This window comes from Microcaecilia unicolor, chromosome 5 (genome assembly GCF_901765095.1).
Source record: "Microcaecilia unicolor chromosome 5, aMicUni1.1, whole genome shotgun sequence".
In the NCBI taxonomy this organism is placed as follows: domain Eukaryota; kingdom Metazoa; phylum Chordata; class Amphibia; order Gymnophiona; family Siphonopidae; genus Microcaecilia; species Microcaecilia unicolor.
In genome coordinates, this window is record NC_044035.1 from 103,641,253 (window position 1) to 103,657,991 (window position 16,739).

Sequence of the window (16,739 nt, forward strand, 5' to 3'; positions counted from 1 at the left end):
TAGAATTATGAGCACAAGTTATGCACTATGGAATGGGCTAAAAGGCCAGAGACGATAAGTCTGTATGGCTCTGGAATCTATCAGAGACTGACAAGCCTGCATGACTCTGGAATTTATGACCTATTATGATACCCTTAGGGGGAAAGCAGGCCTGGGAAAGAAACTAGTGTAAACAAACAAGAAGAATGTTGTCTAACAGCTTAAGGAAACCAGATGCTGGAAATCAGATAATAATCTGTGAGGATAGTTTGCAGAAAAAGTCTTGTAAATCATTGTCTGAAACTAACGATATAAGCAGCTGAATTAGAATAATATTTCAGAGATGCAGACAGAAAACATCTTGTTATGTAACTGTGTTGATCTCTCATGAGAAACTATTGTATTTGTATTTGGTAAGTGAATAACATTGACGTTCTCATATGCATGTAGCTTTGGTTTCTTTTACCCCTCCCAGTTGAGAATGGCTGGTTCATGCTAATTTGGGAAGGGGTAAAAGCAGCCTAAAAACAGGGTGCATGTATTGGATGCGCACTGGACCATTTCTCCAGCGTGTCTGGAAAAAACGGGGGGTTGGGACCAGGAAATGGACGTGTGGCAAAATGAAAACCAGTGCACGTCTATTTATGGCCTGAGCCCTTAACGCCACCCATTTACTTAGTGATAAAGGCTCATGCGTTACCCACACAGTAACTGTCCAGCATGTGCCAACTACCAATTACCACCGGGAATGCCCCCACAATAGAAAATAGAAAATTATTTTCTACCACGTGTTTTTGGCACATGCCAAACTCAGAATTACCACCAGGTGCATGCACTAGCCAGGTAGTAATGCTGATTTGGCATGCGCTGCACTTGTGTAGGCCCTTATGCACGTTTGTAAAAGAGCTCCTAAGTGTGCACCAGTTTGAATATTGAATGGTACACAGTTAGCTTCTGGATGGCCACCGTGACCTGAATATTCAATGTCAGTGCCCGGACATGGCCCGGCATTGAACATCAGGGTCACCCTCAAAATCTATTAATGGCTGTTGAATACTGAACATGCCTATCTATTCTTCAGACTTTATCATTGACTGTGATAACTTGGTTACATTCTAAAGCTTAATTTACCCATACAAAGAGATTTTGGATTTAGTGCACACCTTTTCACTAGTAGCTCAAGGAGAGCTCCATTCAGGTACAGCAGGTATTTTTCTGTCACTGGAGGATTTACAACCCGAGGTAGTGGAAGGTTAACTGAATTTCCCCAAGATCCCAAGGAGCCAGAGTGGGATTTGAACTCTATGTTCCCTGCTGCTCCAAACATTAAACTGCTAATGTATAAGCTAAGGATTTGTTTTCTCAGTGATGTAGTTGATGAATATCCTTGTCCCCAGTGTATTCTGCAAAATGCAAATCTTGAAAGGCAAATTTATACTGTGGCACGGCATTCACCTACTTACAATTATTATTATAGTGCTTATTTTGTTCAGAATGAAATTTGTTACATTTCTTTCAGTGTGAGAAATAATGCTCATAACTTTGTATCAGAAGGAAATCCATTGTTGGATGCTTAGCTACAGAATCATAATGTTGAATATCAGCTAAATATATCTTCAGTAAAAATCTGCTCTGAATGTGCGCACGCCGTGTGTACGTGCAAAAATGCAGAATGGAGCCTTTTAATCTGAAGAGGGCTAGGAAAAACATTGTACAGGTTTTCAAATCTGGGCAGTGGCTTCTGAAAGTAAAAGACAGCTTTGATTTTTCACTTTTTACTATTATTTATTTATCAAACAACTTTCTTACAGATCAAAGTGCTACACATCAAGAAGCGTTAACAGTAAAATTAGTACCAAGATCACTCAATCCATTTACAACAAGAAGTCTTTTAGAGTGACTGAAATTGCCTTCACCTCTGATGTATCATTGAACGAAAGTTCAAAAATGTCAAGATAGCAGCTGGAAAGGTGTTTGCAACCCAATAGCAGGGAACTCTTGTGTAACAAAATGCACTCATGCTATCATCCATGTTGTAATATAGTAGCTGTAAGCTATGGAGTCAGTTTTGAAGGGTTTTTAAAAGGATCTGCTCCACTTGAGTACTGGTCCATTGAAGAATGTTTTTCTTCCCTTTTTTCCTAGTTAGGGTGGGGGGAGGGTTCCTTAAATAATGTTAATGTTTATTCTGTAGTATTTTCGCTGATTCTCTTGTACAAAACTTTCCTGTGATTTTTGTCTTGGGTCTCTCTAAGAGGCCCTTTTATTAAAGCTTAGTGCACTCTTAGAGGGCCTTTTATTAAAGAGTTGCCACAGGGCAACCCAGAATTACCGCCAGCCCAACGTGGGTGTTGGCAGTAGTTCCACCCCCAGTGCGTGCCATTTATTTTTATTTATTTAATACATTTATAGCCCACCCATCCAGCCATCTGAGCGGCTTACAAAAAAACACTCATAAAAATGACACATTAAACATACAATGCCCACTGTCCAAATAAATCTTAAAACCATCTCCCATCAAGAGAAGGCCTTACAAAACAACAAAGCTTTCAACTGCTTCTTAGACTGAGATAAGGAGGAAATATGATGCATTGCAAAAGGAAGAGAATTCCACAAATGAGGGCCAGCAACACATGTGCCCGAAATTGTTCCAAACGCACTTGATGGAATGAGGGAACAACCAACAAATCTTGATCCTGAAAACTCAAGGCCCTCGAAAGTATATTCATAAGCCTTGAACAAGGGCCAACGGAGCATCATCATAAAGTGCCCGAAACACCAACAAGAGCTTAAACTCAATGCACCACACTATGGGCAGCCAGTGCAATGTCTTCAACTGAGGTATAATATGTGCATCTCTGCTCAAATATGGTGGACTTGCGTTGTTTGCTTAGGCAAAATTTATTTTATCTCTTTGTTCCCCTTTTTGTTTGCTCTATAATCAAAGATAGAGTCCTTATTAATATAAGCATTTTCCCCTGTATTCTATATAGTGCACCTAGAGATCCACGCTGAAATCGGTGTGGATTCTATAACAATGCGTGTAACTTAATTGGCTTAACAACTTGATCAGCATTGATAACAGCAATAATGAGCACTAGCTGGCACTGATTAGAATTTACACGCCCAGCTCGCTAAAGGCCCTGTTTACTAAGGCGTGTTAGCATTTTAATACACCTACAATTAGCGCACGTACTGTGTAGATGCCCATAAAGGCTATTGTAGGTGTGTACACGGTTAACGCATGGACATGGTTAATGTGCATTAAAAATGCTAACGCACCTATAACGCGGCTTAGTTAACAGGGCTCTAAGTATATTCTGTAACGAAGTGCACCGTGCTTCTAACATGGTAATAGGCGTTTGGTGGGCATTCTGAAATGTCTGTGTGTAGTTATAGAATATGGCCTACTGTGCCTAAATCTATACACTGGGGTTTATGCCACATTTTCTTTGGTGTAAATGGATGCTTGTAGTTTTAGGCATTGAGTTATCAACTAAGCGTATTCTATAATTGGCGTCTAAATCTAGGCATTGATTATAGAATATTCTTAGTCGGCACTTCCTCACCAATTTTTTAGGCGCCATATATAGAATCGCCTCCTTTTTGCATGTTTGTATTATTTGAACATTTTAATAAAAGCTTTTCATTTTTTTCCTGCTTGTGCACGGGAACTTTTGTTTGTCTTTTTGTGTTAATTTTAAGAAGGCAACCTAAAAAGTCATCAAAACCAAAGAAACTGTACAAGACCTGCAATGATAAATTGCATCATTTGTTGGCAACTAGATTCTCACATTTAAGACCTGATTCACTAAGCTTATTTTCCCAGAATGGAAGAAAAGCTGTTGAGGCAATATATAGTGCTACTGGGAACATTGAAGTTATCAAGATAATATGATCCAAATAACTTGAACTGAATATTCCATGAACTAAACCAGTGAAGTCTGCCACTTAGTATAATTCATGACAAATATCAGGATAACTTTAAGCCCAATCTTCATGTGACAATGCTGACCCAGATAAGTTTGAGGACAGCATTCGGAATTAGTGCTGTTTAGCTAAAATAAAACCACATCTCCAGAATGCCCTAGTTGCCACCTTTCCCTAAAGAGTTACATTTATCCAGTCTACAGGTGGCGGGGGGAGGGGGGGGGTCAAATCTTCTTGACTTTATAGCAAATTGAGCCAATGCAGAGACTTTTCAGCTATGAAAGTTCACCTATAACCCAGTTTAAACTTTACAACATCCCAATGTCATGGTTCTACAGAAGTTGGACAACCCTCGGATCCCACCAGAGTAATCTATGTCCTATGATTAAATACCAGGTGCTTTACAGAGTTGGAAGGGTCTCAGGTTGTGTGATAAGAAAGAGGAAGGGGAAGTGGTATAAAAAGCAGGGTCTGTGATCACTGAGGTGTCTTTAATCAGGAGTAGCAGAGAGTAGCAGCCAAGGAAACTGTGTTCTTCTCTGTTGCTCAGGAGGGAAAGGGCTAAATTCTTTCCATGTGCACAGAAAGAGTCTCTTCTGGCAGATGTGAATGGAGAATTGGTTGGTGGTGGCCTGCAAGTGAATTATCCTGAAGACTTCCCTTGGACTCTCTTTCATTAAAAAGCATTTCACTAAGAACTTAGGGGAGAGGAAAGGAAGTTTCCTGCAGTTTCTTGTGTTGAAAAGATAAACCCCTCATCTGAGAAATTCTTGAGATGTTTGAGGATTGGATTCCAGGTGGAGTGGAGTGGTTTGCTGTTTGAGAACTCTCTCTCCGCTGGAAGTTGCTGTATATGTCTTATTTTTTCCCACCTTTTGCTCTTGATGAAGTATGGATCCAGGCTATAATCTATATTATATTAGAAAGCTGCTAAACCAGTGGAGAACATTTGCTGTTTTTCTTTTTTCACTTGGAAGACTTTAATTGATTTTAATTTTCATACAACATAGAGTCAGCATATCTTTCACTCTGTTGTTTTTCTTTCTCTATTTTGGAACACCAGTTGGTTGCAAATAGTCCTACTTTGAATGTTCTCCATGGGTCCTGCAGTTATAGCACCTCTGTTAGAGAATATAAAGGGGTCTGTTACCCATTCAATTTAATTTATTAATTAATATATCATATTGACCATCTTCAGACAGCTATGATCAGTTAGACGGTATTTCAGTCATGATTCAGTTCATTCTCTCATTCTTTCACTCTTAATCGCCAGATTAGATTACTGTAACGTAGCCTACCTAGGCTGTCCACATTTTCAGGTAAAAAATCTGTAGTCCTTACAAAACACAGCAATCAGACGTCTGTGCCATGATGCTCATTGCTATGACCACTCTTCCCCTCTATCTCATCATTGGCTTCCAGTTGAGCAGAGGATTTTGTTTAAACTCCTTACACTTACCTTCAAATCATTTAGGGTGGGCTTCCATCACTTACTATTCCCTACTTCCCTGCCTGCTTACTCTGCTCTATAAATGACCACTGTTTGTTGCTCCCTGGTCCAAAACAAGCCCGTGTGGAATTCACCCAACATCGTGCATCATAGGAGCCAACTTTTCAAAATTATTGGGGGTGCTAAGCCCAGTGGAAATAACCCTTCCTGGGACACATACAAGGAATTTTCTCAATATTGCGGGTGCTCAAGCACCCACAGAGTTGGCTCCTATGTTGTGCATTCTTTTCTGCCACTCCATTTTCCTGGAACCCACTCTTGCTAGCAATCTGGGCCGAAGCATCTTTCAATAAATTTAAACCTGCTTTAAAAACCTGACTTCTTCAAATCGTGTTTGATCCTGCTTAGGGGGACTGGGGCTGTTTTATCACTGGACCATGTAGTTCCTACCTCCTTTCCCCGTACTTTTCCCTTTGGCATCACTCCTGCTTGTTTTTCCTTTTTTTCATGCACTCCTAATCTATACATGATGGGTCTGATCCTGTGTGAGTGGTTCTCTTTCCTATATTGATTTTGTAGTTCCTTTTCAGTTTTTAGATTGTAAACTGCTTTGATCTGCTGGTTAGCAAAAGCAGTATTGCAAATATAAATAAACTGAACTAAACTCAGGTAAGGGAGTTGCACTTGTAAAAAATAGGAAACGCTTTCATAAACCATTTCAGATATATACTATTCCTACAATAAACTGTCATTGTAACAAATTTTATAAGACTGGATGAACTGTACAGGTCTTTATCTGCCGTCATCTACTATGTTACTATCGTTACAATCTCTTCATAGTCCAAGTTACGTGCTAACCCTATCCATTTCTATTTCTTAACACTAGAGGCATTTCCAGGTGCTTAAAAGATTCAGGGCTTAAGCGCGAGGCTAACCCTAGGCCAAGTGACAGACTTTTGGAAGGAGAGTGAGTTGGTCCCCTCCAAAGTGCTTCAGATTCACGAGCTGTGTGCAAGCTGATCCCTGTTCTAAGCACTTAGAGGTCCTTTTACTAAAGGGTTGGCACACGGCAGGAGCCAGGTGGTAGCTCCCAACCCTAGTGTGCACTATTGCTTTGCCAATGTTTGAAAACATATTTGTTTTGTGAGGCTTTTGGTTGAAGGTTTTTGTTATAGATTTTATTAATCAAACTACAGTTTGATTTTTTTTAATACTGTTTTATGTAGTATGTTTTATTGTATGTTATGTGTTTGGTTTTATATGTGTTAGTTGTAACCCGCTTAGATTGCCTGGATAGGACTATTGCAATTTACTTCTTACTGGTCTTCTGCTCAGCCATCTCTCTCCTCTCCAATCTGTCCAAAATTCTGCGGCACGACTTATTTTCCACCAGAATCGTTATACCCACACTAGCCCACTCCTCAAGTCACTTCACTGGCTCCCTGTCCGCTTCCGCATTCAGTTTAAACTTCTCGTACTGACCTTTAAATGCATCCACTGTGCAGCCCCCCCATTACCTCTCCACTCTCATCTCTCCGTACATTCCTCCCCGTGAACTCCGCTCACTGGACAAATCTCTCTTGTCGTCCCCCTTCTCCTCCACTGCTAACTCCAGGCTTTGCTCCTTTTCTCTCGCGGCACCTTATGCCTGTACTAGGCTTCCTGGACCTATACGTCTAGCTCCATCTATTCCTGTTTTCAAATCTATGCTGAAAACCCACCTTTTCACTGCTGCTTTTTAACTCCCATTACTTCCCTCACCCGTAACTGTCTTGTCTGTCTGTATTATTTAGATTGTAAGCTCTTTTGAGCAGGGACTGTCTCTTTGTATCAGGTGTTCAGCACTGCGTGCGTCTGGTAGCGCTATACAAATGCTAATAATAATAATAAATAATAATAGGTGGGATTTAAATAATTCTGTAACAGCATTATTATTAATATTATTATTATTATTTGTAGCATTTGTATCCCACATTTTCCCACCAATGTGCAGGCTCAATGTGGCTTACATTTGCCGGAATGGCAGTTGCCATTTCCGGGTAACAGAATTACAAATGGTGTTGCGTTAAGGTGCATACATACATGGTAACATAGATGGAACATAACATACATGGAACAATTCATGGTATATATATATATATATATATATATATATATATCATGTGCGTACATACATGGTAAAGAAGAATACATTATGGTATTGCATGAAGGTTCCTGAGTGATAATTGGATAATAACATACATTAGGTCATCGACTATAGAGAGACCATATTCGACATAAGGATTGAAGTGATAGTGCTTGTTCATTAATAGCATTATAAAATAGTAGCACAAAGCCACTTTGTTGTTGAAATTTAAGCAGAACAGCTTACACCAGGTCAATGACAGATATAAGCTAAGGTATCTAAGTGCATCTTGCAGTGCCCATATCTGATACTATCCTATATGGCTGTTTCACGAAGAGTCAGTATACTTCACTAATTGACCTTTGCTCTATAGCTTTACTTTTGGTGAGCACAGGAGCATTTCATTGAAGTGAGTCATTGGTATTAAATTTAGGGGCTTACGTTTAACCTAAGCGTAGTTATAATAATAGAGGCTACATAACCCTCTGAGCAGAAATAGACTATGATTGTAATCCTTACAGATATGAGTGGGATGTATGTCAGGAGCATCACAAAACCTGTGTAATCTAAGAATCATGATCACCGCTTACAGCTGTGATATCTTATCATACACCTAATGTTAGACAAGATACCATGCCAGATCCACTCCTTAATACTGAATGCAAATGAAAAACTATAAAAGCAGAAATAGGAAACTTGGCCAGCCGTAGTTACTGTGCTGTGGATTCCTCTGACTCTTTGGAATCTTGTTTAAAATAGATTTTCGATCCTAGCTCATGGTGCTGAAATATTAGGTCATTTTGGAAAACAGCACGATGAGGATGGAAAGGTACATTGCTTTGAAGGAAAAGCTTCTGTATGCTTCTGATTATGTGTTTCTGGGTCAGCAAAAAATATATCTTACTATGGTATGTTTGCCATCTAATTTCCCTATTCAGAGGGCAGCTTTCAGTAGCCTGAATAGTAGCAAAGGATAGAGGTACCTTTACCATGCATACGTGCAGTTCTGGTAGTAGACCAGAATAAGTGCGCAGAATAGATGGCACAATTGGTCTCTATCTGCTGTCATCTACTCTAGCCAGGGGCAACTAAAGACATTACAGATATTTTCAAAGGGAAATGTGACTAGGGAAAAAAGGACGTACACATATCTGAACATGCTATTTGTGCAGGATCTTTATCCATGAAAATTTACATGCATGCTTTTGGAAATGTAAACGTTTACATGTAAGTGCACTTACACCCCGACCTTGCCTTCATGAACATCTCTCCGGTGTGTGCTTATTAGGGATGGGTGGTTGTTCGCAATGACATAGGAAATATAAGAATACATGCAATCAATGAGGTACACTTGAAAATGGCAAATTGAAGCCTAATAATAGGACTAACATGAAACAGAATCAGAAATATATGCATTTACCAGCATTATAGAACAACATATAGCAGAAATATGATCAATATCAGTACAATACAAATAATACCATAATAGACAGCATGGAAGAACATTCAGATAATACTGATATGATACAACTGTCAACATAATACCAATGAAACAACTAATAGACACACATTAGAACATTAAGATAACATAGAAATGATGCTTTGTTCGTACACTAGACAAACAGCAGTGAGATGGGGCTAGCTAATAGTTCAATCTCTGTTATTTATCTGGGTGTCCCAAAACAACTACTAAAGCGGTTACAGATCTTCCAGAATACCGCACTTCGTTGGTTATAGTCCTTAAAAAAGCTTGATGGTCTATCTCATTATTTTATAAAGAGTCATTGGCTACCGGTTTATGCTAGAATTCAATTTAAACTGCATTGTTTCATTTATAATTTATGGGTTAGTCCCATTGTACTTTTTTTAGATCATTTTGAGGGGAATAATCGAACGTCGCCGGCGAAATAGGTCGCCGGCGATCTATTTTGGCGGCGGCGCAACAGCTGGCCGGAACCATATTTTCAAAAAAGATGGCCGGCCATCTTTTTTTTCAATAATACGGTGTGGCCCGGGTTTGAGATCGTCACTTTTGTTTTTCCGCGATAATGGAAAAAACTGCCGGCGATCTCAAACCCGGCGAAATCCAAGGCATTTGGCCATGGGAGGAGCCAGCATTTGTAGTGCAATGGTCCCCCTCACATGCCAGGACACCAACCGGGCACCCTAGGGGGCACTTCAAACATCTTTTAAAAACAACCAAATTAGCTTCCAGGTGCATAGCACCCTTCCCTTGTGTGCTGAGTCCCCCAAATCCCCCCCAAAACCCACTGCCCACAAGTGTGCACCATTACCCTAGCCCTAAGGGCTGAAGGGGGGCACCTACATGTGGGTACAGTGGGTTTTGGGGGGTTTGGGAGGGCTCAACATTACCCACCACAAGTGGAACAGGTAGGGGGGGGATGGGCCTGACTCTGCCTTTCTGCAGTCCACTGCAACCAACAACAACTGTTCCAGGGACCTGCATACTGCTGTGAGGGTGCTGGGTATGACATTTGAGGCTGGCATACAGGCTGGCAAAAAAGGTTTGTATTTTAATAATTTTAGTGTGGGAGGGGGTTGGCGACCACTGGGGGAGTAAGGGGAGGTCATCCCCCATTCCCTCCGCTGGTCATCTGGTCAGTTGGGGCACCTTTTTGAGGCTTGGTCGTGAAAATAAAAGGGCCAAGTAAACCCGGCGAAATACTGCTTATCGTCGGGTTTTATTTTTCCATTATCCGCGAAAGCCGGCCATCTGGTAGCCACGCCCAAGCCTGCCCATGTCCCGCCTTCGCTTCACCGCCAACACGCCCCTTTGAACTTTCGCCGGCGAGGCGAAGGGAAAGCGGCGAAGCTATCATAAATGTAGCTTTCGATTATATGCTTTTCGCCGCTTTTGCGAAATCGCCGGCCATATCCCGATTTGTGTCGAGAAATCGCCAGCAATTACTTTCAATTATAAGCTGGTTTGTCTTTTTTCAAAAATCCGGGGCTACTAGATCAACAGCCCTATTTACTTTTTCTTTGCTAAAAACTATGAAAATATTAAGGGCCCTGTTTATTAAGAGGTGCTAGCGTTTTTTAATGCGTGCTAAAATTTAGGGTGTGCTCATTTTTGGGTGTGTAAAAAATGCTAGCGTGCCTACAGCACGGCTTAGTAAACAGGGCCCTTAGACTATTAGATAGTCTTTTTTCTGTTCAAGCAGCTCATCTTAGTAAAGATGTTCAGGTTTTTTTACCCTCCAGTTATTTTCAATTTCAGAAATATATACAAACCCATTTATTTCAGAAATTTGTCTTGCAATCTAATAGTTAGTATGGATTACTGTAGTTAGGCTTTTTATTAAACCGAGTATTTACATTTTGCTGATTATTGTTGTTATTCTTCTTTCTCACTGGAATCCGCTTTGAACTGTGAGGTATTAGCGAAATACAAGTTACATTGTTAATGTTAATGTTACCTAATCTTCTGCACCAAGTGCCACATGTATGATTATCTCCTAATTATTGAGAGGTCATATGTGTGTACGCATTAGAAAGAACTACTGGCTTTCAGAAAGCAAGTCCGATCTCTGGAGCTTAGGGTAGCAGACTTAGAGGAGCTGAGGCCTAGACTTATGTTGGCATTGAGCAGAGGTAAATATATTCTGATATGAGGATTCAGGCAGGAAAAATAAATGGTGTATGTATTTAGTTAAATAGGTGTTTGTGGTCATATCTGTGGTTAATACAGTGGGCATTCGATTGAAGATCTGTGAAGTCTATTTCCCCTTAACAACACTTCAAATATTATATTTCAACCTCCAAAATCTAAAAGGATATGGAGGCCTGAGCAACAGATATGCTTTGCAATTGATATTTAAAATGACACCTTAGCTGCTATTTAGCTAGTAAAGTGCTTACTGGAGGTTTTGAGAGATGTAGACGGTGTTATCTCTGTGTTCAGAATTGTTTATGTCAATTATCATTGTATCCATGTAAGAGCAATCATGTACATAAAATAGCACTTTTTTTGAAGTTTAATAGATGTTTTCAAAGGCATTATAACATAATTGAGGTATCTTTTGTAAGCTAGACTCAAATGCCAAGAAGTAGAATTCTATGAGTTTTATCATGTAATAATTACCAGAAAATGGTCCACCAGAAATTCCTTTTAAAGGAGGTAAACTAAGCTTCCCAACTCCTCATCATCTTCCTCTTGGCTCAAAGAGTTTAGTATGAATGAAATGTGAATCTTTTCAATTACGTTTTGGCATTTTTTTTAAATAATCTGCTTAATCATCAAGTTCAAAGCACAGAATAAATCTCACATTAAAAGCAGGTACTCTCTCTGTCCCTAGAGGGCTCACAATCTCAGTTTTTTACCTGAGGCAATGAAGGGTTAAGGGGCCCTTTTAAAAAGGCGTATAAGGGCCTACATGCTTGCAGCACACGTCATATTGTCATTACCGCCCAGCTAGCGCATGCACCTGGCAGTAATTCCAAATTTGGCACTCACAGAAGACCCGTGTTAGAAAATAATTTTCTATTTTCTACTGTGGGGCGTTCCTGGTGGTAATCAGCAGTTAGCGTGTGCTGGAAGTATTTTTTCATGGAGAGAGTGGTGGATACTTGGAATGTCCTCCCGAGGACTGGTTGAAAGATAGGAAGCAGAGAGTAGGATTGCGTGGCCAGTATTCTCAGTGGAGGAGGGTAGTTAGTGGGGTCCCGCAGGGGTCTGTGCTGGGTCCGTTGCTTTTTAATGTATTTATAAATGACCTAGAGATGGGAATAACTAGTGAGGTAATTAAATTCGCCGATGACACAAAATTATTCAGGGTCGTCAAGTCGCAGGAGGAATGTGAACGATTACAGGAGGACCTTGCGAGACTGGGAGAATGGGCGTGCAAGTGGCAGATGAAGTTCAATGTTGACAAGTGCAAAGTGATGCATGTGGGTAAGAGGAACTCGAATTATAGCTACGTCTTGCAAGGTTCCGCGTTAGGAGTTACGGATCAAGAAAGGGATCTGGGTGTCGTCGTCGATGATACGCTGAAACCTTCTGCTCAGTGTGCTGCTGCGGCTAGGAAAGCGAATAGAATGTTGGGTGTTATTAAGAAGGGTATGGAGTCCAGGTGTGCGGATGTTATAATGCCGTTGTATCGCTCCATGGTGCGACCGCACCTGGAGTATTGTGTTCAGTACTGGTCTCCGTATCTCAAAAAAGATATAGTAGAATTGGAAAAGGTACAGCGAAGGGCGACGAAAATGATAGTGGGGATGGGATGACTTTCCTATGAAGAGAGGCTGAGAAGGCTAGGGCTTTTCAGCTTGGAGAAGAGACGGCTGAGGGGAGATATGATAGAAGTGTATAAAATAATGAGTGGAATGGATCGGGTGGATGTGAAGCGACTGTTCACGCTATCCAAAAATACTAGGACTAGAGGGCATGAGTTGAAGCTACAGTGTGGTAAATTTAAAACGAATCGGAGAAAATTTTTCTTCACCCAACGTGTAATTAGACTCTGGAATTCGTTGCCGGAGAACGTGGTACGGGCGGTTAGCTTGACGGAGTTTAAAAAGGGGTTAGATAGATTCCTAAAGGACAAGTCCATAGACCGCTATTAAATGGACTTGGAAAAATTCCGCATTTTTAGGTATAACTTGTCTGGAATGTTTTAACGTTTGGGGAGCGTGCCAGGTGCCCTTGACCTGGATTGGCCACTGTCGGTGACAGGATGCTGGGCTAGATGGACCTTTGGTCTTTCCCAGTATGGCACTACTTATGTACTTATGTACTTATGTACTAAGTGGTAGAGATGAAAACGGTAACGGAATTCAAAAATGCGTGGGATAAATATAAAGGAATCCTGTTCAGAACAAATGGATCCTCAGAAGCTTAGCAGAGATGGGGTGGCAGCGCCAGTGGTTAGGAGGCGTGGTTAGTGGTTGGGAGGTGGGGCTAGTGCTGGGCAGACTTCTACGGTCTGTGCCCTAAAAATGGCAGATACAAATCAGGGTCAGGTATACATATAAAGTAGCACATATGAGTTTATCTTGTTGGGCAGACAGGGTGGACTGTACAGGTCTTTTTCTGCCGTCACCTCCTAGGTTACTATACTGCTTATTTTCGAAGGAGATCGCCGGCCATCTTCCGACACAAATCGAGAGATGGCCGGCCATCTCCTGAAGCTGGCGAAATCAGTATAATCAAAAGCCGATTTTGGCCGGCTCCAACTGCTTTCCGTCGCAGAGCTGGCCAAAGTTAAAGGGGGCGTTTCCGCAGGGTATGGGAGGCAGGACAGGGGCGTTGTTAAGACATGGCCGGCTTCAGCCGATAATGGAAAAGAGAAGGCTGGCTTGGACGAGCATTTGACTGGCTTCACTTGGTCCATTTACTTTTAGGACCAAGCCTCAAAAAAGTGCCCCAATTAAACCAGATGACCACTGGAGGGAATTGGGGATCACCTCCCCTTGCTCCCCCAGTGGTCACCAACCCCCTCCCGCCCCCCAAAAAACTTTTTTGCCAGCCTCTATGCCAGCCTGAAATGTCATATCCAGCTCCCTGACAGCAGTATGCAGGTCCCTGGAGCAGTTTTTTGTGGGAGCAGTGCACTTCAGACAGATGGACCCAAGCCCACCCCACCCCCACCTGTTACACTTGTGGTGGTAAATGGGAGCCCTCCAACCCCCCCCCCAAAACCCACTGTACCCACATGTAGGTGCCTCCCTTCACCCATAAGAGCTATGGTAATGGTGTAGAGTTGTGGGGAGTGGGTTTTGAGGGGGATTTGGGGGGCTCAGCACACAAGGTAAGAGCTATGCACCTGGGAACAATTTTTGAAGTCCACTGCAGTGCCCCCTGGGGTGCCCAGTTGGTGTCCTGGCATGCCAGGGGGACCAGTGCACTAAAAATGCTGGCCCCTCCTACGACCAAATGCCTTGGATTTGGCCAGGTTTGAGATGGCCGGCTTCGGTTTCCATTATCGGCGAAAACCGATGCCGGCCATCTCAAACCCAGCCATCTCTGACATTTGGCTGGCCCCAACTGTATTATCAAAATGAAAGATGGCCGGCCATCTTTTTCGATAATACGGTTTGGGACCGCTCTACAGGGGTGCAAAATTCAAATCTATTAAATGCTTTCGGTACTATTAACTTGATTTGACTTTGCCATTTCAAGTTCATACAAAAAAGAGATGGCATCACATATGGTAACATGTCTTGCTGTTAAACTAAGATGGAGTCTCATGTTAATTTTGGGTTAGCTCAGCAACTGAATAGAACACTAAATGGGAGACGCCATTTGCATGTTAGATAGCACTTACTGTGTTCAGCCTTTTATATGTTCTAATTATGTATTCTAAAGAAAACAAACTACTATAGTTGATTCATTTGACAGTAGAATTTGCCTCGGGTGTTTAGTTATGGAATGGACCATCTGTTTAGTTCATGTAGCCCTGGCTGTGAAGTTTTTGCTATGACTAAATGTAGTCTTGTCTTGCAGGTGGTACTGTGAAAGGCAAGAGCTTGAAAATTCACCTGACATTCAAATAATCCAGACAGGAAATTTGTACTCACTAATCATTTCAGAAGCTTTTGAAGAAGATACAGGGCGCTATTCTTGCTTTGCTTCAAACATCCATGGCACAGACTCAACTTCTGCAGAGATTTACATAGAAGGTAAGGCTGGAAACCTTTTGGGAAATTAAACGCATTATACTGTTTTACAAGTAGTAAGGTTGAATCAGATATTACTAAATGAAGCTACATTGGTATTAGGAGGAATGTACATTGGAGGAAAAGCAGAGATGCATTTTTTTTTGTTACATTTGTGCCCTGTGCTTTCCCACTCATGGCGGGCTCAATGCAGCTTACATTGGGCAATGGAGGGTTAAGTGACTTGCCCAGCGTCACAAGGAGTTGCCTGTGCCTGGTGGGAATTGAACTCAGTTCCTCAGGACCAAAGCCCACCACTCTAACCACTAGGCCACTCGACTCCCTGCTACTCTGCATAACAAGTTGATGCCACTACTTGACTTGGCTGAATAGCAGGTAGTCAAAGTTCAATAAAAGAAATTTATAATGGAACTTATGGAAGCAAAAATATTATTATTGCTCAGAGTGAAGGAAAACAAAAGGTTCAGAACTAGGGATGTACATTCATTTGAAATGATATGATGTTTTAGGGGTTTTTTTTCCTGTGTTGCTAACAGTGTGTACTCTTCATAAAAAATGCATGCCCTTTGTAAATGATGTGTGCTCTTTAAAATCCACCACTAGAAACCATGCTAAAATATATTGGACTAGAATCTCCTTCAGATATAAAGAAGTATATAGAATGGTAAACTAATCCAGCATCCTGCTTCCAATATTGACTGATCCATGTCACAAATACCCAACAGAATCCTAAAAATTGGTACGACTTCATGCTACTGAGCCTAGGGATAAATGGTGGCTTTCCCTATGTCTGCCTTAATAGCCGTTTATGTACTTTTCCGCCAGGAAATTGTCCAAATCTTTTTAAAGTCCAGATATGCTATCTGCCTTTACCACATTCTCCAGCAACAGATTTCAGAACTTAACTATATGTTAAGGGAAAAAATATTTTCTCCTATTTGTTTTAAACATATTACCATGTAATGTCTTTGTACTATTTGATATTTAAATTTGTTTATTAAATTTATTTTACAAGTTAACATCCACTTGCAAAGGAAAAACAGATCCAATCATGCTAAAATTACATAGCATTAATATACATCGCTATCTATTCAAGGAAACACTTTATATCTTCCTTAGACCACAATTATATAATTGAAGGGGGGGGCGACAGGAATTTAAATGGAGAAATTAACCTCAATCTTTAAAATAAATCAGCTTAACCTGGAACCATTGCTATTATTCTTTAGTTGGTAAAGTTGTTCCTATATTACTTTTACTTAGGTTCTTCAAGTCCAAGAATGTTCGCAGCTGTGATGGGTCATAAAACACATATTTAGTTCCTTGAAAGTTGATCCTACACTTACATGGGTATGCTAACATATAGGTTGCCCCTAAGGCTCTAGTCTCATTTCTTAAATCCAAAAATTGTTTCCTCCTCTCTTGCGTTGCTTTCGCAACATCAGGGTATACCCAAACTTTTTGTCCATGAAACAATTTTGATGAATTTTTAAAATAAAGCTTCAAAACCAGATTTAAATCTTGTTCAAAGACAAATTGAACAATTAAGGTTCCACGATTAATTATTTCAACATCAGATTGTTCTAAGAAATCAGTTAAATTCTGAGGCTCCTGCTT

The 16,739-nt window shown here is 40.9% G+C and overlaps 1 protein-coding gene across 5 annotated transcripts in view; it reads left to right on the forward strand.

Moving 5' to 3' along the window:
* MYPN (myopalladin) overlaps window positions 1–16,739 on the forward strand; it is a 287,643-nt gene that overhangs the window by 127,942 nt on the left and 142,962 nt on the right. For all 5 annotated transcript variants that reach the window (XM_030203135.1, XM_030203134.1, XM_030203138.1 and 2 more), the window contains one exon: window positions 14,950–15,125. In XM_030203135.1, coding sequence (XP_030058995.1) covers window positions 14,950–15,125 — 176 coding nt within the window. The remainder of the gene's footprint in view (window positions 1–14,949; window positions 15,126–16,739) is intronic.